The sequence below is a fragment of the Atractosteus spatula genome, chromosome 7 (genome assembly GCF_055471065.1).
Source record: "Atractosteus spatula isolate fAtrSpa1 chromosome 7, fAtrSpa1.hap1, whole genome shotgun sequence".
NCBI lineage: Eukaryota > Metazoa > Chordata > Actinopteri > Semionotiformes > Lepisosteidae > Atractosteus > Atractosteus spatula.
In genome coordinates this window covers 6,073,575-6,097,021 of record NC_142712.1, presented here as the reverse complement: position 1 = coordinate 6,097,021, position 23,447 = coordinate 6,073,575, and the positions used below count along the sequence as shown (strand labels likewise).

At 47.8% G+C, this 23,447-nt stretch overlaps 1 protein-coding gene across 1 annotated transcript in view; it reads left to right on the top strand.

Annotated features, from left to right (window-relative positions):
• lnx2a (ligand of numb-protein X 2a) overlaps positions 1 to 20,230 on the top strand; it is a 40,395-nt gene extending 20,165 nt beyond the window's left edge. The window contains exons 3-12 of the mRNA XM_088921807.1: positions 5,161 to 5,695; positions 8,881 to 9,128; positions 11,621 to 11,761; positions 12,271 to 12,470; positions 12,940 to 13,317; positions 14,342 to 14,530; positions 15,971 to 16,148; positions 18,021 to 18,252; positions 18,808 to 18,966; positions 19,639 to 20,230. Coding sequence (XP_088777933.1) covers positions 5,292 to 5,695; positions 8,881 to 9,128; positions 11,621 to 11,761; positions 12,271 to 12,470; positions 12,940 to 13,317; positions 14,342 to 14,530; positions 15,971 to 16,148; positions 18,021 to 18,252; positions 18,808 to 18,966; positions 19,639 to 19,774 — 2,265 coding nt within the window. The 5' untranslated portion in view covers positions 5,161 to 5,291 and the 3' untranslated portion in view covers positions 19,775 to 20,230. The remainder of the gene's footprint in view (positions 1 to 5,160; positions 5,696 to 8,880; positions 9,129 to 11,620; positions 11,762 to 12,270; positions 12,471 to 12,939; positions 13,318 to 14,341; positions 14,531 to 15,970; positions 16,149 to 18,020; positions 18,253 to 18,807; positions 18,967 to 19,638) is intronic.
• The last annotated feature ends 3,217 nt before the right edge of the window (positions 20,231 to 23,447 follow it).

The following is a 23,447-nucleotide window of genomic DNA, read 5'->3' as shown; positions in this document are numbered from 1 at the left end:
TACAGCACACAGCCCCTGGAGACAGAATCCCTTTACAATCCAGTTATCTCACCCATCATACAAATCATATGCACTTATTGACAGAATTTCCAGATTTAATCCTGAATGGAATGCATTTCATGCACCTCTATGTGTCAATAGTAAGCCATCAGGGAGTCCCACTTAACCTTCATCTTACAGTATTTTATGACTCCTCCAGAAACGGGGGACATCCAGGATGGTGGCTAAGCATAATCAAAAGAGGTCCTCTTTTCTAGTCATGAGAACGGTAAATGCAGGAATAGACTTCCTTTGCACAAGAGGTTAAACCATTCCAGCTTTCAACAGATGTGTATAACCCAACAAAACAAGTGACCCTATTCTGAGTAGGTTTGTAGAGACCTGTGGCTCTCAAATAAAGATCTGACTTCCTTGCTTGTTAATAGGAGAAGTCCTTGCAAGCATGTCCAGTCTTAGTTCAGTTAATGGGGAGCAGAGTGGGAGAGAGTGTATGGTACTGCGTGGTGGAGACAACTCTCAGCTCTGTGCTGGCCTGTGTTTATGCCGGGGTCTCAGAGCATAGGTACCAATTTTCCAACATAATTCTGGGTTGCTGATCTTAAAGTGTACTGACATTTGCAAAGCATTTCTCTGTCCCACATTGGACCTCAACCCAACAAACAATGACTTTCTTATTATTAACAAAGGCTTTGTTATCAGTAAGAACGTGTCAAGGAGAACAGACAGTGTGTTGGCAGCCCTGCTAATGAAACTATTTATAAAACTATTTATCTTCAGTGTCCAGTATAACAGAATCTTTGTAAATATGGGGCACAGAAGAAATGCACTGCCTTTTTCTTTGCAGACCTTAGTTAATCATTATCCACATGTTTTCTGTGTTGTTTTACTATAGAAGCTCCAGGCTGACAGCCAGATTGTTCATGCTTTCGAAACCTTCCGATTGCCATCTGTCAAACCCATTTTCAACAACTCTGCCTTTTTCTAAAACTTGATTAAGTCTCTACCTTTTTCATCTTCAGTTTTGCAAAAAGCCTTCCCCTTCTCATCATTAAGCAAGAACCACTTTGTCACTCTCGTCGTTAATGCTGATGTTCACTGTGCTGCACAGTTTTGCTCCAGTCTGCCACTGGCTTCCTCACCATCATTAAGCTTTTTGGCAGCGCGCTCCGTTACTGTCAGAAGTCAAGTTGAGTGCAGACGCTGGGGTTTGTGGTTTTTTTAGAGGGCTGGTTTCCCAAATATTTCTGAAATGTACAGCTCCTGTACCTTCGCTCATTGACAGCAGCTGTCCTGCCTGGACACCTTTTCTGATCCAACGTCTGTTGCTCACGATTGACTGAGAAATAGTTGAATGATAAATCAGCGGAATCATAATTAACTAGTCTTAACATAATTAAGACTGCAGAGTCTGCAGCAAGACATGATAGTTATTGAGCATTGTATCAGCTCTATCCTATGGTAAATTCCCAAACATGAACAAAATGGAACTGCATTTACTCCTGCTTTAGCAATATGATTAAAATATATCAAAATAATATAATCAGAAATATGGGGGGTGCCACATATCTGTGCTCAGACTCTGGGAACTCGCAGTGCCTATGTCACAGAGAAGGTCCTCTTTCTGTTTTGCTACACTGCCTTTCAGTAGGTCAAATGATTATAAATTAGATTATAAATATTGTGATTATGATCATAATTAGCACAGAAGGTAGGGCTAATGTATCTACAACTTTTTTTCTGTTTTTTGTACGGTGTCTGCAGTTGAAATAGTCAGTCTGGATATTCATTTTAGGAATAGAATGCGTTCTATTTAAAGAATGGCCCAACTGCAGGTTTGTGAATTTACCTCAGTCTTTCTGACTCAGTCTCGGGATTGAGCTGAATGATTTTCGGTGGGTGATTAACGATCAGCATCCCAACAAACATATTGGAGTGAGTGGCCTCTTCTTATCTGCAGTCTCTATCATGTACCTGCAGTCTGTCGTGTCTGAAGGCGTACCTGTGCAGTAGCTAACTTCAGGCATGCATACGTAGCTCGGCTATGGAGTTCCTGATTCCAGGCTCGAGGAGGTGAGGGTTCCAGCCCGGTTCTGCTGTGTTGGGTCACACCCTGGACCGCATGGGATTGTGAGCTTCTGATGGGTTTTGTTGTCCCTATTAGAAGGGCTGGCTGGATGAGCACACTCAGGCCTGCTGTCTAATGAGACCGTCTCTCTCCCAGACTGCCACGCCAGAGGAGGTGCGCTCCTGTCGTTAACCACGCTGAGTCGCTCGGTAATTGAATGGCGTCGTTAGCAAGCCGCGGGAATGTGAGCTGAATCTTAAACACGGAAGAGCAAGATAACGCAGACACAAAAGACAGACAGGAATGGTGATGTGAAGAACAAACCGAAGAAAACTCTTAATTGTGCTCCCCCCGCCAGTCGCTCTAATAACTAAAATGTACAGGTAATAATAAGAGCACCATATAATCGGTAGTGAAAATGATCAATTAAAGCGAATCATGCAGTGTATGCTTCTGTTGTTCTGCTGTATTTGAAAATGAATGCTGTGTTCGAAAGGATTGAAGGGGTAACTGCCGGTTATTTTGTGGTCTGTATGTTTGCTGCCAAGGGTCTGTTGCTGCTGTGCAAGTCTGCCTTCAGCTCCAAGTCTTGCCACCTGCAGCCTCCTCTCTGTGCTCCTGTCTGCCTCCTTTGTGTCTGCACTCCTGTCTGCAGCCGCGCAGGAGGTCTCTGGCGTCCTTGTGGGGTCTTCACCTGCGCTTGATCCTCTGTCACAGCTGGGCTGTAGAGGATGCAAGTTCTCGTAACGGGATAAGGAGGAATGGTTAGGCAGTGTCCTTTAGTTTGTGTTGATTCAATGACGTGGCTGGATGTTATCCTCTGTCTGTAAGTACTTTCCAGTGTAGTGAATGAATAGCCTTCTATGACAGTATTGTGCTGGGAGAGAGCCCTGTATGTTTGTACTGTGGCTGACCTTGGCGTCTCGGAGTGATAGCACACACAGAGCTCTGGGATTGTGTGTGTGTCGGGGTCTAGGTCACTAGAGCGGCGTCTGGTTTTGATCACTTCCTTTTTAAATATTTGTTTGCCTGTAGAGTAATAAGCGTTGACCTGGGCCTAACGGCGCGTCTGACCTGCCATCGTTCCTCATCTCCGGCTTGATCAGCATTGTGGTGCTGGCCTTCAGAGCTGGGCAGAGGCTGAGGGATAATGGTCACGGAGACCGCCGATTCGGCGCTCAGCTCAGCAGGGCAGGTGTGGGGCTCCTGCCTGGGTGACCTCACGAGAGGGCAGTGATGCCCGTTCTGGTCCTCTGCCCCTGTGGGGAGGTTAGGTGAGGAGTGCTCAGTACACGCTCTGCTGCAGACAGGTTACATTCATCGCAGAAACTGATACATTATTTAAATGCACTTATTTAAAGCAAACTGTTAAATGATTGAAATCATGGACAGGAATGACTGTGTTAATCATGGTCTCTCTCTGACTGGGCTCTTTTCCATCTAATCCTGCAGGTGTTTACTCTCGGCAGTCATTTTATTGTTCTTTTTTTTTTTTTCCTTCAAAGGAAATGGCTGACAAGAGCTCTGATGTACACGGACTTGCTTTGTGTGTTCGGTCCGACTGACTAACGTGTGGTAACGCACGTCCAGGATGGCCAGGGCTCTTGTACCTTTGCTCCGGGACCCCAAGAAGCAACATCCTCTCAGTTGCGGCCCTGAGCCCGCAATCCTGGATTACAAATTACAGCCTAATCCACTTTGTTGCTTCATACACCATTGTAATCCTTGTAAAATGTGCAGGAAGTCTGGTGTTTGGCAGTGTGAGCTTGTGGCTAGGGAGATGCACACAGACCGTGGGCTGGGGGTACTCACAGACGGCCTGGGCCGCAGCTTTATCAGGGTGGGAGGGAGAGCTGTCTGTGCGGTTACACTATCCCAGCCCCGATAGACCAGGATGATTTTATGGAACCATCGGGAGGCTGCCAGCACTATTTTGGGTGTTTTTTTTCACAGAACGTTCAAGCCCCGTAGCTGGGAGACACGGGTCCTGATTTCTGTTGGAGCTATACACTCTACGGGCACTTGCCACCAGAGTCTTCATTAAGGTTTAATCATTGTTGACTGACACTAGCAAATGGGAAACTATTCCAAATGTGAAGCCCAGCAATAATCTTCCAGGAGTCATTCCTACATGCCCAACGTACACAACATGATGAACTCTAACCCCCAGTTCTTCTCATGCAGTATCTGCGCCTTTTTAATGAGTAATACATGCTGATGGTATATGTTACAAGTATCGGTGTCTTGATCAATATACAGTATATTGTTGTCATCTTTTTGTTCTGTTTTGTTTCATGCGTGCCATGTGAATCGCATTGAGTTACGGTAGTTTTCTGTAGAAGATGTGTGAAGAAAAACGAAACTGCTGCTGGCTCAGGCTGATGGTTGTGTACAATGAAGACCTTATGAGAAATCCTTGGCTGTGTATGTAAACCAAACCCTTGTGAGGCACTATGGGCATCAGGGCATCTGGCTTATACTGCAGTTACACGAGAAAGGGTGTTCTTATTTTCCAGTCGTGACAAAGCCCTTGCCTGATGTTTGAAAAGGTGAGGAAGAGATCGGGTGACTATATCATGCTCTGGCCACAGTCCAAAATCTCTCCTGCTTCCAGGCACCAGCAGAGTGATCCACTGATCCATAGATTCCCAGAGGTTTTCTCACACTGTAATACTTTTTTTCTCCACGGTGCAATACCACACAATTCGAGAACTGTTCTCGAGCGAATCTTAGCAGAATGTCGGAATGATCCCGGAATGGCAGTAATTCCTGGAGGAGGTGGGCCGTGGCCAGCAAGCCTGGTGCCCTGCAGTTTAACAGTGCTGGCAGCCCCTGTCCCAGACCTGCTTTGACAGCAAACACAGAGAGCGCAAGCTCTTCCGTATGCAAACTTCTGCTGAGAAGAGCTTTGAACAATTAAGAACGTTGAGCCCGACTTAATTTATTTATGGAGTTCTTTGGCTTTCCGGTTGTCAGATTGTAAGTTGCTGTAGAAATGTATGTGTGCTGCTGACAGCTCGCCTGTTTCTCCCTGCAGGAAGTGAAGGGAGCTCTAGAGAGGGACGCTGACTCTGTTTTATTCTCTGCGCGGGCAGGAACATGAAGCAGTGTGCACCGGCAGGGGCGCAGCGCTGCCCGGCGAGAGAAGCATCCTGAGCGAGGCATGGAGAGGCGCTAAGGAGGGGCCGCGAGGCGGGTGACAGCGCGGTGCCAAAGTGGAGCCTGCATGGGCACGGCCAGCATGGACACGAGCGCGGCTGTGGAGACGAACCCTGCCCTGAACCCGCTGTGCCAGGACTGCGGGCAGCAGCACTGGAGCCGAGAGAACCACCTGTACAACTACCGGCACGAAGTGGACGATGACCTGGTGTGCCACATCTGCCTGCAGCCGCTGGTGCAGCCTCTGGACACGCCCTGCGGGCACACCTTCTGCTTCAAGTGCCTACGCAACTTCCTGCAGGAGAAGGACTTCTGCCCGCTGGACCGCAAGAAGCTGCACTTCAAGGTCTGCAAAAAGTCCAGCATCCTGGTGCACAAGCTGCTGGACAAGCTGCCCGTGTCCTGCCCGTTCTCCGCCGCCTGCCCCGACTCCATGCCCCGCTGTGACCTGGAGGCACACCTCAAACACAGGTGAGGGAGCACGCAGCACGCCCATCGCTGCACAGCCCGGCTGCTCACACTGCAGCACCTGCAGAAATCAACGAGACCTGAGCAGGTGCAGGTGGAGGTCTGTGGGCTGGAGAGGTCAGGGAAAATCTTTTGATGCCAGATAAACAAGGAATGAGTTTCGAAGTTGTAGTTCAAAACAGTGACTTGTCAGGAGACATTCTGATTGATCATGCAGCACAGTTACACTCTAGTCAAGCTGAAGAGTGCCTGTAAGCTTGGGATCAAGCTCTCCGTGGTTCGTGACATCTTGTCACACACTGTGGGTGAAGCACATTTCCTCCCCAGCAGTCTTTGTTAGCCTATGATCTTCTAAAGCAACTCCACAGACTGACTGTTCTTTCAGTCACGTCGTTTGGACCTGTCATATTTTTTTTAAGCTGCACTGGAGAGCTTGTTACTAATCACTACATTCTACATCAGGCACCAGATAATGACAAAAGAAAAACAAGCCTCTAATCAAAGAGCATGGGTAGGATTTAGCTGTACAAAAAGACGTTTTTTTGGGAGAGGGTTTAACGCATCACTAGAATTAGAATGTAATGTTTTTTAGAAATATGTAGAATCTAAATCAAGTGTTAAGCTAAAATGGTATAATATGGTAGTAAGGCTTCATTACTGTTGCACCTGAATGATCACTACGTTATAGAAAAGACATTGCTGCTCTGGAAACAGTCCAGAGAAGAGCAGAGGGATATATTCTGGGGATGAAGGGAATATTCTACACAGAAACAGAGAGCAGAAGACAAGTTTATTCACAATGTGTTATGGGATCATGTAACAATCTACCCAGCCATATTCTTGAAGCTGAACCCTTAGCTTATTTCAGAAAGTCTGGTTATGCTCCTTTTTAACGCCTCGCTACTCACTCCTAAAAGGGTTAGATGGGCCAGACAGATTCCTCTGCTTGGAATTCTAGTTTTAGACATGTCAAAGCATTTATCTGATGACGTTTTGTGTAGAAACTAGATTTTTTTAGACCTTTACCTTTCAGTGATGTTCACACTCCCCGCTAGACTACTGTGAACAGCAGGGAAATGGGACACCATTGTGTGCTGGGCCTGCCCCCCCAAGGGACTGCCGAAGTAACAGGAATACTCGTTGCTGTGTGAAGAGGGGTAAAGCAGGGTTCTGTGGAGCGTGAGGGAGAGAGGAGGAGGTGCTCACTGCTCTGGCCTGGTCACATGCGCTCACACCGTGGGGATTAGGCCCCACCAGGGGTGTCTGTCTCTATCATGTGAGGGGGGGGGGGGTGCCCACAGATTCCCACAGATTCCCACTCTCTGCTTGTACTATGCCGGGAAACTTCGACTCCAGGAACCTCTTCAATTATTTCTTTTGTGAAACTGCGAAAGGGAACCCCACTCTGTGGTGAGTCGCCGCTCAGGCCTCTCTGTCTCTCAGAATCTGCCGGGAAGCTCCAGCTGATTTTATCTGGAACTTCGGTAGGTCCTCTGCCGCCTCTGCTCTTTCATCTGCTGGCTTCAGGGATCAGTGAACAATTCCCCATCTTGAAAGCGGTGGTACGGTCACTGGGGCTTCTAGTCTGTGTGAAGTGCGGTGTAGAAGAGTCTTGTCTGTGGCCAGTTTAGCGGGCGCTCAGTTGCAAAGCTTTGTCAGGACACAGCATCCTTCGCTGTCCTGCCCACAAGCTCCCTGCGCTCCCAGCGCCAGAGCACTGCTGTCCCTGTGATGAGGGCAGCGGGCAGAAACGCAGTGCTGCCGCTGGCTGCTCTCTTCCACTCCGCTTCCTGTGCATCTGGTTTATCCCCATGCGCTTTTCTTTCAGCCATAACAGGACGCTTGTCAAGGCCCCTCTGTTTCGGATGGCAAATGCACTCGCTCCTAGTTTTCCAAGCCACGCATCTAAAATCGAGCAGCAGAATGGATTCGTTTTCTGCTCCGCTAGATTTTCACCTGAACACTTAAGAACGTGAAAAGAGAGGTTGCCGATGGGAGGAGTTGTTCAGTCTGTTGTGCTCGTCTTCTGGTTGCACATGGATTTGGGGTCCGAGGGTTTCACCAGGATTCTTCTTCGGGAGATCCAGTTAAATCTCCTTTTATCGTCATCATGATCATCGCAATACCAATTATTAGTTCCTTGGATTTGTATTGAGCCTTACAAATAGGACGGGACCAACGTCATCCAGCACCGAAGGGTAGCACACAGTGGCTGTTCCGTGCCAGCTCCCCAGCCGCACAGCCAGACCATTGGAGAAGTTAGAATCGGCTTCAAGCTTTCAAACTTTCAATAAAGGGAAAATTTTACAGAGGCCACATTGTAGAGTACAAGTGAAGTCAAATTTAGCCAGGACACAAGGGTAAAGCCCATTCTTCTGAACAGTTTTATAGGATCTTTAGTGACCAAATAGTCAGGATCTCAGGATGACATCTCATCCTAAGGGCATGAACTCCTACAGCACCGTGTCCCCCCCTCACCCTACTGAGGCTTCTCAGGAGGAACGACTGATCCAGGAGGAAAAGTCCAGCAGCCACACATTTCCCTAGACACCTCCCAGTAGCGACCAGGCCCATCATTGCTAAGCTGCTGAGATCTGATGAGATCAGGCTACAGTATTGTAACGCTCTTGTCCAGGACGTGTCATGGTCAGGTAAGTTCACAGCGGCGTTCAAAAAAATGGGTGACAGATTTGGCTCTGGAGCAAAAAGTTCTGTAAATTCCCTTTCGTGTCTGCGTGTATTAACTTCAGCAAGAAGGTTATCGCACTGTGCTGTCAGATGCCCTTGATCTGCGGGGACCGCTGTCCTCTGGTCTGGTTTCATTCCGCCTCGTGTCATCTGAGGTGATGAGCAACAGCATCAGTCTGCTTCAGAACACAATCTGCACTGTGGGATCTGGGAATGCTTACAGGTCACCTGCTGTTAAAAACTGCCGCTAGTGAGGAATTTTGATTTTTGTGAGAATGATGTTTAGTCTCTGGTGATCTAACGCCTGGCACAAGTGTAGCTTTCGTAGCATGCTGCTGGAAGATGATTGACTCCCTGTTGGTTTGCATAGTCTTATCAAAGCACCGTAGGGTTAGACTGGATTTGCTGGAAGGGTTGTGGGAATGCGTTATGCACTGCAGTCCTCATTCCTACCCTGTGGGGCAGTGTGGTAAAGTCAGCAAGTGTGTCCCATGTCCCAGGTGTCCAGGAGCTCTAAATCACCGGGCAGGCCTGGAGAGGAGGCGCTCGGAGAGGCTGCCAGCACCTGACAGCGGCGGGGAGGGCAGAGCCATGGGGATGGAGCCTCCGGACAGCGCACAGTCGCCCGAGCTGGGGAGCGCCGGGGATTCCCCACCAGGGGGCAGCACCGCCTGTGCCGCGGTGCCCATGTGGACAGACGAACACGGCCTGGACAACCCCGCTTTTGAAGAGAGCACGGAGGAAGACAGTGAGTATGGGTCTGCCTGTCAGCCTGCATTTTCCCCTAGAAGTTGGCAGAATTTGGAAGCCATGATACGCTTCTCTTGAGCATCTTGTATAGTCTGTGTGCACCATGGCTCATGGCTACAGAAAAGGCACCATCCTGTCTGTCTTTCTCTCGTTCTCTACCTCTGTTGACAGTCCCAAGGCTGAGCTGAAGTCTGAAGGAACGTCCATCCATTAATTCTCCCTTTGCTTGATGTTCCGCTCAGACTTGCCAGCGGGTGTAAGCGAATGAGACCACTTGCCATGCAGATGGCAGACCAAGAGAGAGATTCGGGAAAAGTGAGGGCAAGAGAAGAGAAGGTCTTACTCACACCATTCCAGACAGTTCCTGAACTCTCTTGTTGAAATGAGTGGGATACACAGTGTCCTAGTACCTCTATCAACACACTTTCATATATCTGATGCCTTTTTAAGCACAATTGAAGTCTGGAATCCATGTGTAGAAAGATCCACTAAATTACTGCATCGGTTGGGGCTCTGGACTCAAAACTGGAAGGTTGTGGGTTCAAACCCCATGTGAGTCACAGCCTGACTAGAATACAGTAGAATCCCCAACTATGCACATGTAGATATAGATCGCTGGATAATAAAAGTGTCAGCCAGCTAAAATAATTACCATGAGAAAATGAAAAGGTACACACACAGTGCGGTCTTAATAACTTGTGTGCGTTTAAACTGTAGGGAAGAAGTGTCGTACTCTAACCTACCCACATGTTGATAAACCAGTTCTAGCACCCATGTGTCTTCAGTAGGAGGGCTGATAATATTTATAACATCGAACTTCAAATTGTATAACACCTTTTTCGTTGGCATAACTCTTCATGGAAGAAACTAGATTCATAGATCACAGTCCTTTGTTGGTATATAGTATGTGTTCTTCTCTTCCATTTTCCCCCAAAGCTTTAAGTTTCCCATTGTGCTGTTAACTCTCTGTGCTCAGCTCTTTGTTGTGATTCTAATCCTGATGAACAGAGATTAATCTCCTGGTGTGTTCATCGCCAAAGGGAGTAGCTAGCTGGGATTTAGGTGATGTGTGTGGGTGAGTTCTCTTAACTGTGTCAATGCAGTTCCTCAGTAAGGTCTCGGAGTCCCCTTCTCTCTGTGCCTGGACACATTATTAGAAGCCATCATCTAACTGTTCCCCTGTCCAGTGTTCCAGTATCTCTCCCTACAATCCCTCCATTCACATGACAGTACAGTAGGCATGCAGCTTTAATAATGATTTAATGATGACAAGCTTTTGCACATAATACGCTGTTGTCCAATAACTATTTTGTTGCTTACACTTCAGCAGCCTATAAACAACACACATTGTAATTTCCCATAGTTCCCATAACTCTTCAGTTGTTTTAACAGTTTTTTGAATGGCTTTTATTCTCCAGTGCCCAATACAGCTGGTACAGTATAGTCCGGTTTATGCTGACTGTGGTCTTCATTCATATACCCCCTTGTGTGCTGGCCTGTGTGGGAGCCTGTTGTATTGTTATTATGTGAAATGCATTAATTCATAATCTTGTACCGTTAAAGTGGGCACATTTATTAGATATTTTAATTTTTTGTGCTCACTGTTATATAATATGCTTCTCTGCCTTCGCTTTTGTTTCTTGGTATTAAACATGAGCCAAGTGTCTTCTAAGTCAGTGCTTCCCCTCTGTAGATCACCACAGTGTGAAATATTGTTCGTGCTGTATGTTAATGTGTGTAGCCACCAACTCCATTGCGTCCGCCACAATGCTCACACTCATTTCCAGCATATTGTGGAGGTTTGGTCATCGGAAATCAAAGAAAAGCTACATATGTATTCATCACAATGCATGACATCAATGCAAAGCGTGTAGCCTGTCCGAAGGTTTGGGTTTTGCCTGCATCTCCTGTACACTAAATGTAGGACCTTGATAGGTTTGTGATCATTATAAATACTAATGCATCTCTTATGTCTTCTGGAAAAATCTTTATAAAGGATCATTAACATTACTTTAGCACCATATGTAGCTTTTATGAAAGTATGAAGTAATCAAATTAAAGAGCATTCATCGTCTATGTTATTTCCTGTTTCTTCACAGGATTAGTTTCCAATATATATTGTTTTGAAACTTAGAAGCATTGTGTCCTTAAAACATTTCTGTTTGGTCTGGGTGTATTTTAGGTTCAGTAAGTTTATTTTGTTTTCTATTGTTTCGAACGTTTGTTTTCAGCTGTTGTTAAAATAACCAGTTAAGCCCATGAACAATAACAGATGACTAAGAAACGATTGAACCCTGTGCTGTGTCCCAACAACTGTTACCCCTGTCCATTTGTTTCTGTGACTCTCTCCACTAAATGAATAGAACAAACCCGAGTCACAGGCCTGAAGTTTTTGAGAAGATCGACTGGGAGATCTGGGAGCTCTTGGTGTAGCGGCCCTGTCTGTTCCCCGGGTGACACGTCAGAATGGGATCTGTGTTTGCTCCGCAGGTGTGCACAGCTTGGACTGCAATCCAGCCCGTGCCAAGAGACCCCTGAGTAACCCCTGTATCCACCTGCACAGAACCAGCAGCACCAATTCCTCCGGCTGGGATATTCCCGAGGATGTACCACAACCCCCTGCCGAGGAAGGTAGCGCTCCCTTTTCCTCTGCCTCTTCCTCTTCCTCTTCCTGTCCTGCCAGCTCCAGCTGCACGGGCCTGTCGGAGGCTGTCCTTCCTCCTCCCCCGCTGTGTGAGTTAGTCAGCCCGTGGAGTGAGTGTGTGAGTGTGTGAGTGTGTGAGTGTGTGAGTGTGTGAGTGTGTGAGTGTGTGAGTGTGTGACTGTGAGCTTGTCGAGACACGGACAGCTCCCTTTAGCTGGTTCAGCGCAGGCCATGCCTGTGGAATGCATTCAAACGAAGCCAAGCTCTGGCCACAGAGGCCGAAGTTCAGGCCAGGCAGTTTTGTTTTTTCCACTGGAGCGACGGGTGACTTAAAAAACAGAAGGGTATTTTCAGACGGAGTGTCCGTGGTCAAGCCGCGGTTTAGCACTGTCTGTCTTGAAGCAGTGTGTCCGTGAGCTGCGGTCCGCACCCCACCTGCTGTGCTGGCCCCTGTGGCCCCAGTGTGACCGTGTTGGCCTTCCTGAACCCCTCCCAGGCTGCCCGAAGGTCCCTGGCCTGCCGGAGGGGGAGATTACCACCATTGACATCCAGCGCTGCAACCCCTACATGGAGCTGGGCATCAGCGTCGTCGGCGGCAATGAGACGCCGCTCATCAACCTCGTGATCCAGGAGGTGTACCGCGATGGCATCATCGCCAGGGACGGCCGTCTGCTGGCGGGAGACCAGATCCTCCAGGTGCTCCCCCCCTCACCCCCCCACTACCCCGGGATCGAGCTCGTGTTCTGGGGCTCATTTGTTGGCTGTTAATTTTCTATATTGCTGTGTTTACTGATGGCAGTCGTTTCATAAACTCAGCTATATAAAACAGGCAACACGAAAATGGCAAATAATGTTCAGGCCTGATTGCCAAGTGATTGTGTGAGGTGGGATGTAAAAAGGCACAAAGATGTCTGGACTGCTACAGCATCAGAGAAAGTCAGTTGTTTGACTCCGGCCTGGTCCATCGACAGTCAGGAGTTTTGGTAATGAAACGTCTGCGAGTCCACAGCCCTGCAGTTATTCACCCCTCTTGGCCAGCCAGCCAAGGGCCCGATCCTGGGCCTGGACTGGTTTGACGTGAATAATCCTGTGAAGGGTTCTGAGGAGGGCCCGCACACACGTCCCGCCCTGGGCTGACAGGCCGCCGTCGGTTCTGCTCCCCCAGGTGAACGGTGTCGACCTCAGCAACGTGCCCCACAACTTCGCCCGCGCCACCCTGTCCCAGCCCTGCCCCGCGCTGCAGCTGACCGTGCTCCGGGAGCGGCGCTTCTCCGGCCGGCCGGCCGCGCCCGGCCCCGAGGGCGGCGGCGCCTCTCCGCGCGACGACGGCCTGCACGTCACCCTGCACAAGCGCGACTCCGGCGAGCAGCTGGGCATCAAGCTGGTGCGGCGCACCGACGAGCCCGGCGTCTTCGTGCTGGACCTGCTGGAGGGGGGGCTGGCCGCGCAGGACGGGCGCCTCTGCAGCAACGACCGCGTGCTGGGCATCAACGGGCACGACCTGCGGCACGGCACCCCCGAGCTCGCGGCTCAGATCATCCAGGTACCGCAGCCCGTACGGGGAGTGTACCATTGGAGAGCCTTTCCTTCCTCCTCTTGAAAGACAGTCAGGAGTCCGAAGCTCCGAAGCTGAAAGAAGTTTTTCTTTTCATGCACATGGGAGCGACGCACGCAGAGGTGCTCGGTGTATTTTTCTCAAAGTGATTAAATTAGAACAGTCCTTAAATATTTTTCTGTTCTCTATCACGCTTTCCTGCGCTGAAATCACGCACATCTTCCTCTTCCCTGTTTGCCAAGGATAACTTCTTTTAGCACGATTGGTAGCTTAGTTTCGTGGCCCGCGTTCCTATAGAACACAGTATAGAATTAGATAGTAGCCCTTGTGTCTCCAGCATTCTTCGAATCCAGTTCAAACCAATTCTGTAGGACTGTTTTATAAAACACTGCAGCGTCTGTAGAAAACGTATGTACAAAGTTCACAGAGACCCTCTAAACAGTACTGTGGATACCGAGGAACTGGTATACTTGGTGTGGTTTACACCTGTATGCAAGACAGTGTAAAAATCCACATCTGGTACTGTATATACAGAGACTGGGCATATCAACAAGGATAAGGTAAAGCAAAGGATAAAACAGCACCGAGAACACACCTAAGCAGTAACAAAGAGGTGCACTGACTTAATGAGTCCTGCAGGAACAAATTAATATAGAAGGCTATTATTTTTGCCACGCTTGCAGAAAATGTTTGAGAAAACTGGGAGAATCCTGTAGGAGAGAATGCTCATTTTATTTTCCTGGGCTCTGGCTATGGGTATGTTCTGAAGTTTTGTGATTACAGTAAGATACCTAATGGATCTGAAAGGGTAGCAGCTGTCAGTGTTCAGTAGTAGAATTATCCTGCACTGGATTGATTGAAGATGAATTGTAGAGATTAGCTGAACAAAACAGACTGTGTACACAGTGGATGGTAGGAGCTGTAATTGCTGTACAGTGAAAGAGTCATGGACTGAAATGACCTTTTGTCTCCACCCTTCCTCTCTCCCTGTCTCCCTGTGTTGGACTGACAGGCCAGCGGGGAGCGAGTCCACCTGGTGATCTGCCGACCCAGCAAGCCGCTGCCCCCCCTGCCCAGTGCCAACGCCAACGCCGTCCGTGAGGCAGGGTGCCACACCATCGCCCTTCCGCACCCCCTCCACCCCCCGGTCTCCACCGCCATGCAGCACCTCGGGCGGCCCAGCTCACACGCCACGCACCGGGTGAGCCCCCGCCCAGGCACCCTCGAGACTGTTCAGAGAGCCCTCTCCAACACAGTGAGAGCGTCCTGCTTCTCACGCACGGGTCCCACATCCCCACTTCAGCTGCGGACCCCTAAAGGGCAATGAGATTAGACTGAAGTGGGGATGTAATTGAGAACATCAGACCTGTCTTGCAGAATTACTGTAATTTTTCTAGCACATTTCATTCCAAAGCGCCTTGCATGTTGGAGGGGACCTACTTCACACCCCGTGTGCACGCCACCCTCAAACGGGTGACATGCAGCCCCCCCCTGCAAAACAGGGGTAGCACCTCAACTCTCATGAACAGTGTCGGGGGATCCCTTATAACAAAAACCGCCAGGACCCCAGTTTACTTTCAAATCTGAGGGATGGCACCTCGTACAGCATGGGGGTCCCAGGTCACCTTTCTAGTCAAGAAGGAAGGAAGAAGAAATGTCGCCACCTACTGGTCCAACACCAACACCACCATCTTGCCTTTCCTTAGAGGTCATCCATCCTAGTACTGACTTAACTTTGGAAATCTAAGGTCAGGCTACAGGATGATAAGGCAGCTGTAAAGTGAAATGCTGAAGAGGAAAGAATACCTGCCTCTACAGTATCTAGCCTTGCTCTACGGCTGCATCCTCATCTCTGGCCAGCTGCTTTGGTGGTACGCCATAGGACCCCCCTGTCTTCACTCTCTGACCTCAGGCTGCATGATGCCCTTTTTGCCATAGGTGCCTTATGTCTACTGTGACGGCCAGAAAAGACCATGAAATACGTCTGATTTACTCAGTCTGAACTCTCAGCGTGCCAGCCGAAATCTCTCAACCTGAGTGCTTGCCAGGCTACCTTCTCCATTCACTTGTGTTATGCTCTGAGCTGTTCATCAATATTTAATCAGTCACTCTGATACAGAGCAGTGCTGGCAACCACAGTGGTTTCCAGGAATGTAAAATTAGCCCTCCGTTTTGTTGGGAGGAGGCCTGGGATTTGTGAAAAGATAAACAAACAAATCCAACAGTGAAGTGAGCCTGAAGCAGGATTAAGTTTCGCTGATACTTTTTTGCGATTGATTTGGATTTATGAAGTGTCCGTGGGCTGCATGTCTTTTTCTGGGCCCGAGCAGGAACACAGTATGTCTTTATCTCCCAGACAAAGGTGACATGCAGTGGGAGTAATCCATATCCATATCAAAAGAGCTTTTCATTCTTCCATTTATTTTTGGTGAAGATATGTCGGGTTGGAAACAAGGCAAGTTCAGTTGTATTTGGAAGAAAAAGTAGATTTGTGTATTTTGCAACGTAACCATGCACATGCGTACACGCATGTAAATCATATATATATACAAGGCTGGGGCTCAACGCGTTTTTAACGTGCATTTATTTCCGGGTGTTTTCTTTAAAAAGCATGATGCATTCTGGTGGTGTCTCCCCGCAGGACCTGTCTCAGTGTGTGACCTGCCAGGAGAAGCAGATCAGTGTGAAGAAGGAGCCCCATGAGTCTCTGGGGATGACTGTAGCTGGCGGCCGGGGGAGCAAGAGTGGGGAGCTGCCTATCTTCGTCACCAGTGTGCAGCCACATGGCTGCCTGGCCAGAGATGGCAGGATCAAGCGAGGTAAGAGCCTGAGCTGCCTCAAGCTCCCGGGAGAGCATGTAGCGTGTCAGTGCGTTGCAGCAGTAGTGCCGCACAGCTCTCTTCAACAGCAGTGTTTTTAACCCCTCCCCTGCTGCTCACCTGACATACACACCACACTTCTGCCCGCTGTGCACACTGGCACCCTGGTTCTGTCTGTTATACACATTGGCACACAGTTCTGCCTGTTGGACACACTAGAACTACGGTTCTGCCCGCTGTGGACACTGACACCAGGGTTCTACTCACTGTGGACACTGGCACCAGGGTTCTGCCCGCTGTGTATGCTGGCACAAGGGTTCTGCTCACTGTGGACACTGGCACAGTTCTGCCTTCTGTGAACACTGGCATCATGGTTCTGCCTGTTATATACACTGGCACCAGGGTTCTCCCGCTGTGGACATTGGCACCAGGGGTCTGTTCATGGTGGACACTGGCACACAGCTCTGCCTGCTGTATGTACCGTTAGAGTTGAGCTTCCTGCTTACGCTGGAAAGTTGTCCTTGAAATTTAAAATTCACCAAGAGTCACTTTGACTGTCAGGCTTAAAGCAAACTTGATTGGTTGAGCAGATATACAGTACTGCTTCTCTACTGAGGGCGGGAGTGGACAAGCTGTCACTGTGCTTTCCTTGGTGGACTTTGGTGGATTTAAATTGCTGATATATTGTCTTTTAACTTGGAGTTTGCCAGCTCGACAGATGATTTCAATTTAAATGTTAAAATTCGAGGGCTTGCATAAAGCTTGCTAAACATATATAGAGAAATCTTTGGAGATGTTCTGTTTACCTGATGTTAATTCTCCAGGAAATGTAAACTCAGAAAGGCCACAGAGGAGAGGGGGTCATTTCACCCATCAGGCTCAGCTGATTATAGTTCCCAGTCCTGGGACAACCCCCTTCTGAGTATGAAGTCCCTTTGAGACTCCCCAAGAAAGGGGCAGTTTATCGTAGCTAATAAACCTTAACCTGCATGTAAAATATAGCAGCCAGCAGCAACCCAGACTAACACATTGGAGATCAAGCAGGCCTCACACAGGCAGACACAGTTTGCAAACAAACCCAGGACCATGGATCGTAAATATAAGGTAGGAACTTGTCTAATTTTGGCAAGAGAGACAGGATGAAGAGCAAAGTGAGTTCCTGTCCATTTTCACTTCTCGGTTTGCAGCAGAGGAGAGTGGTTTTGTGAGCACAGTGCCACGCTGCAGTGATCCCTCTACCCCTCCTGCTGTGTGTGTCGGTGTGGGAGTTTAGCGTCGCAGTCACCGGCGGTGTGGCTCATAGTGTCGCTGTCACACAGCGTTTGTGTCAGGCGGTCACTTCTCCTTCCCTCGCTGCCCGCGCCTGCTGACTGGCAGTTTGGTGTCAGAGGGGATGGCGGTAACTGTCAGCGGGCATGCAGTGCCCAGCCAGGGGTCTGCTCAAGCAGATGCTGCTCTCTTAAGGCTGGCGTGACTGCAGTACACAGGCCAGCACCCCAGATCACTCATGGCAGATGACTGGCAGCCAAGCTGTGGTTGAACTCGATAACACTGCGCCTTTAAAGTACTTTCCAATACTTCACTGATATCCTTTGTATAATATATCTTTAGTTCTGTGTTCTTTTTTGCTTTTGTTTTAAATTTAAGGCAAAATACAACCCTTAAGGCAAAATACATTTCTTTGTATTTGTTTTAAGTAAGCCTGTGCTTTGTGGTTAAGCTTTTCTTTTTTCTTGATTAAAGCGCTGTGAATGCATTCTATGCGTGAGGTGCCGCAGAAATTCTCTTTATTGTTAGCCGCCAGTCTGACTCCTCATGGGTTGCTGTCCTCCAGTTGCAGGCTGTGTGCCTGACGGTGCTCTGTGTTTTCAGGGGACGTGCTGCTGAGCATCAATGGCATGGACCTGACCAGTCTGAGTCACAGCGAGGCCGTGGCCACGCTGAAGGCCAGCGCTGCCTCCTCCTCGGTCCTGCTGAGGGCGCTGGAGGTGCAGACCATCGAGGAGCAGGGCCAAGCCGCCGAGGAGACGCTGCCTGCCGCCCATGACAACGACTACGATGCCAGCTGGTCCCCGTCCTGGGTCATGTGGCTCGGCCTGCCCAGGTGCGTCCCCAGGGCTCCAGCTGTGTGTTCTGCAGCGTTGTTGGCACAGACGGGATGCATATGTACCACATAACACAAACCCCAAAGTGGATTAGACACAGACACAGCAGTGTACCAGTATGGTCCTTGTATGTCAGCAGGGCCTGATGCAGATGCTCTTGGGAAAAGACGATGTGAGCACTCTGGGTGGAATTATTCATTTTGTCTCCAGTTGATGGGATGTGCCATATGGATTGGTACGACCCATAAAGGATTTAAACAAACACGGCACATTCTCTAGGTCCATGTTGCATACATGCTGGCCTGCAGCAATGATTGATCATTATTGACCAATAGTTTAAGCATCACAGATATAATGGCAACACAATGGCAACCAAGCACAGAATGGAGCAGGCAGACAATATGTCTGGAATATCCTGGTTTCCTGCATTGTGCATGACATGACACAACCACATGTGCAAAAGGCTTGAATTCCCACTCCAGGCACTGGGGGCCTGGACAGCAGAGAATGTGCCTCCTGTTAATGGTGGATGTTTCTCTGGCTCTGCATCGCAGTTACCTGCACAGCTGCCATGAGATCGTGTTGAGGAGGAGCAGCCTGGGCAGTTGGGGCTTCAGCATTGTGGGAGGGTACGAGGAGAACCACACCAACCAGCCTTTCTTCATCAAAACCATCGTGCTGGGCACACCTGCTTATTATGACGGCCGCCTCAAGTAAGCCTCTTCCCTTCTAAAACGATTGCACTGCTGTATCTGCATGGTGGCTCTCACTCTTTATGACCACGATTTCGCTGTGCATTTGCTGCAGATCTGCTAGGCTTTCACAGTGCTTTCTGCTGTTAGCTCGGTCATGGATTCACCGTGACTAGTTAAGTGTCCCCATGCTTTCACTGTGATCTTCTTTGAAAGCATCTTTATTTTTACAAATACATGTTTATAAGGGATGGTTCAAACATGCAGACCTTATCTTTTGTTGGGGTGGGCACTTATGTGTGCACCGACTGTGGTGTCTTGGCCTGGCACCCTGGTGTAGCCACAACCCTCGAGCACTGGTCTTTCCGAACAGCCAGACGCGCAATCAGAAGTTCCTCTTTCCTTAGCTTGTGGAAGTGCAGTTGTTTGGTTTGCTTCTGATCCAGCCTTCGGCCAGTTTGTCTTTCCACGTATTTAAAAGCATACAAGCAGTATACCTGTAAACCAGGAGAACTACATCTCTGGTTTCTATCAAGGCAATGCCAGTGGAGCTCAAGTGATAGAAACTCCAAGATATGAAACATTGCCAGCGTCTTTACTGGTGGTGCCAATTTTGCACATGTCTAAGACTGACAACTCTTTCTTTCTCTGTTCTCTGTGCACGTGTGTTTTATTTAACGTGATGGCGGGCAGGTGTGGAGACATGATCGTCGCTGTGAACGGGCTGTCCACAGCAGGGATGAGCCACTCGGCGCTGGTGCCCATGCTGAAGGAGCAGAGGAACAAGGTGGCACTGACCGTGGTGTCCTGGCCCGGCAGCCTGGTGTAGCCGCAGCCCCCGGGGCAGCAGGGGTGAGGCAGGAGTCCGGCGTGTCCCCGGGCTGGCTGGGGCCTGGTGCACGCGGACTGCACAGAGCCCGCAGGCAGGCTTCAGGGTGCACAGGCGTCCGTGTTGTTGGAACATTTTAAAATGTCACAGAACGCAGACGAGCTGAGCAACGAAACGGAAAGATATTCTGCAATTTTTTTGCCCACCAAATATTTTTTAGGGTTCTCCCAGTGCTTCGAGAATGGTGTGAAAGTAGAAGTAGACCCAGACATCCTTACTCCATGCCATTTACAAAGGCCTTATCCACCACACTGGCTTTAGGGCAGAGACCCAGCTTACAGTGCCCCAGACTGGGCATGGGGCAGGTTTGGGGCTGTTGTTCACTGGCAGAGAAGAACAGTTTCTATGTTTGTTATCGGTCACTTAAATTATTAAATCCTTTGTCAGGGATTGATCTCATTGAGTCTGTCTCTCTGAGTGTTATTTTGCTGTCTCGTTTTCCATTGCCCTGGGGTTTAACAGCCACAGACAGCTGAGGAGACTTCCTCTGCACAGCGACCTGCACTGCTGTGTCTTACCTTCGGTGTCAGCTGGAGAGGTTATTCTCTCTACTTCAGTGGTTCTGAAAAAACAACAATATTGAATGCCCTGTGTACCTTTTAAGCTTTTAATCTTTTCTCCAAGGATGTTAGAAGTGCATCTGTTGACGATCTAACTTCGCTCGCTCGCTCGGACATCCAGGTCCCCCAGGTAATAAACTGAATTGTTTTCTGAAATAAAACTTAAATATAAAAATCAGCGAGGTGGAGACTGACACAATCTGTCAGTCCTGTCCACAAGTATTAGAACAGTACAGCAGCATATTGGAAGCTATTTAACTGCAGCAGTATTTTTTTAAATTACTCCTAATTTGAATTCACTGTCTCGCCAGGCATGGGCCGCAGGCTTCTGCTGACCCTGTCCTGAATCGAACGTCTGCCCCCAGGTTGACGTTGTGCCGAACAGTGTTTTCAGGGAGCCGCTACCTGGGACCAGAACACGAGAGATTCTTTACTTTCTTAAAAGTACCACAGGTAGAAAGAGCTGTTCTGTTTCTTCATGAAAGAGGGGAAAAATAAATGCAAGACAGGTCTGATATTAGGTTGTCTTTAGTGCCTAAACAGTGCCATGTTTCATAACATTCCAGTACACCCCAGCCAGTAGCATCAGTATTCGTACCGGGACCCTGAAAGGCCATACTGGCAGAGATGGGGAAACTGCACGATGTGCTGTAGATCCAGTGACGGAGTCCTCCTATTGTGGGGCTAGAGAGATTACCTGCAGGTGTATTTACAGTACCCACTGAGGACAAGAGGCACGTCTTCACACACAGGGCGGTGAGCATCAGGAACAAGCTACCCAACCATGTTGTTGGAGCCGATACCCTGGCATCCTTCAAGAAACGGCCTGAGGGGACCCTGGGAATAATTAGCTACAAATTTCCAAATAGTCTTTGTGGGCCAGAAGGCCTTCTCTCGTTTGTAACCTTCCTTGTGTTCTTATTAGACCCATTTGTGGCTGTACAAGGAGAGACTTCAGTGACATCAGCACAGTGTCTCAAAATCCCCCTTGCCTTTCTGTGTTCTTGTAAAATCCTGGTTTAAAAATACATTCTTTTTCCCTGTTGAAGGAAACTAGTTTCAGCAAACTGGGATTCTATTTCCATCAGTGCCAAGAGAGTTTTGTGTTCTCCAAACTTTAATATGAAGTGTTTAAGCTGTGAATGTGATCAAATTTAAAAGACAGTCCGCTTTGAAATTTTCTTTGTTCAATCTTTTTTTTTGGGAGCAGTTTACAGAAGTTTATCATCCTTCTTATCGGCAATATACTACTTCTGCTCATTTTTTATCTTTGTCTTGCTGATAAATCCTATGTAACTTCATAACCTGAGTTTTCAGTTCTCTTGTTAAACAAACTTTATAGTATTTTTTTCCCAAACAAAATCTTAAAATGTCATGTTAAAGGGAGCCTGAAATGTTCACAAAAATTATACTGTCTCATTAGCATGCATTAGCATGCATATTGTTATTCAATATTAAAGTAAAGAAAGTTTACACAAGAATAAACTAAGATTTATTTCTGAGTACCAGTCTCTGGTGGTTGCTATATCATTGTTCTAAATTTGTGACGCCATTGGTCTGCTGTTGTGACATCACGGGTATGGGGTCACTGGTTGAGTGTTGTGGCGTGAGAGAGCAACAGCAGAACTAGGTCCAGTTAACACTAGGCTGTATTTATATAGTCTTTGACTAGATAAGATATCAACAATAGATTCCATCTCACGTTTTAAATATCCAATATACTGTGAGACAATCGAACTACGAGGAATAAAGTGTCGTGTGAACCGCAAACCAATCGTTACAAATGACTGTCATGGGTTCTATGCAACCCAAAATCAGCAATAATATCAGTATTGGCCCATTACAGTACCTAAGGTTTCTCAAAGCAGTTAATATCAATTAAATAGTCATTAAAGATCAGACATTCGTCGATCTGAATACAAACAACTCTCCAGCCCAGTAGTTCAAAACACTGTGAAAAAAGCGAACATGTGTAAAAGTAACGTAAACATAAGAGAATCAATGAGAAGACTCAGGTAAACTTGGACTTGCGCTCCATGAACTGCCGTCGGTTTTAACGCGTTCCAACACTTTCATGAGTATGAAGACCAGCTACGGGCTGTCTATGTCAGGTTATATAATTATATTTTCGTGTTATTTCCACTCTTGTACCAACACGCAGGCACAAAGCAGGGCTTCGGTAGCTTCTGTCGACGGGTCTTTTGAATTAGCTTATGAAAATCAGGGAAAGACAGGAGGAGAAACTTTATAATATAAAATATTTGGTGAAAACGAAATACCAGTCAAGCATGTACAGATCGTAGAAAATCAAATGCTTTTATCAAATGTGGGGCATTACGTTGGAAAATAACGATTTTGCTTCTCCACACACACGTCCTCCCTGGAATGGCTATAGACATCTCGATTTCAAGCTACACCGTTATTACTCTGTGTACTGCAGCTTCTGCTCAGCGCTGAATACCAGTTTGACAGATTTAATATCAATCGATCGGTCTTGTGTTTGCTGTAGCGAAGAAGATAAAAACTCACTCACGGAGGGAGAGAATAAAGGTCCCAGAGGGATTTCCTCAAATATTCCTGTCCGAGTTTTTTTTCGCTGTCTGCCGAGATGTCAGTCACAATCCGGACTGCTCCCGTTAGTAAGTCTAACGTTTTGTATCATGCCTTGCCACCTGCGTTGTGATCAGACTTAATATTTATGCACCTGATCCTCGCTTTTGAAATGACCACTACGTAAAGGGTCTCCAAGATTCCGGCAGTCAGGGGGCACTTTTTCTATTTAAGATGCAATGGCACATAGGAAATTTCCATTTACCCAGACATTTTAAAATAATCTCTTTACCAGTTTCTCACCCACATTGTTTTCTCAGGAAAATTTCAACCAGACAGAAATGACTTACTTTATTATTATTATTATTATTATTATTATTATTATTATTATTAACATTGAATAACAATACTTTCACTATAGTCTGTATAATTGAGTCTCTCCATCATTTCAGTTTCCCTTTAACATGTACAGTCTGGTCAGCAATGGCGGACACCTCTTGTCA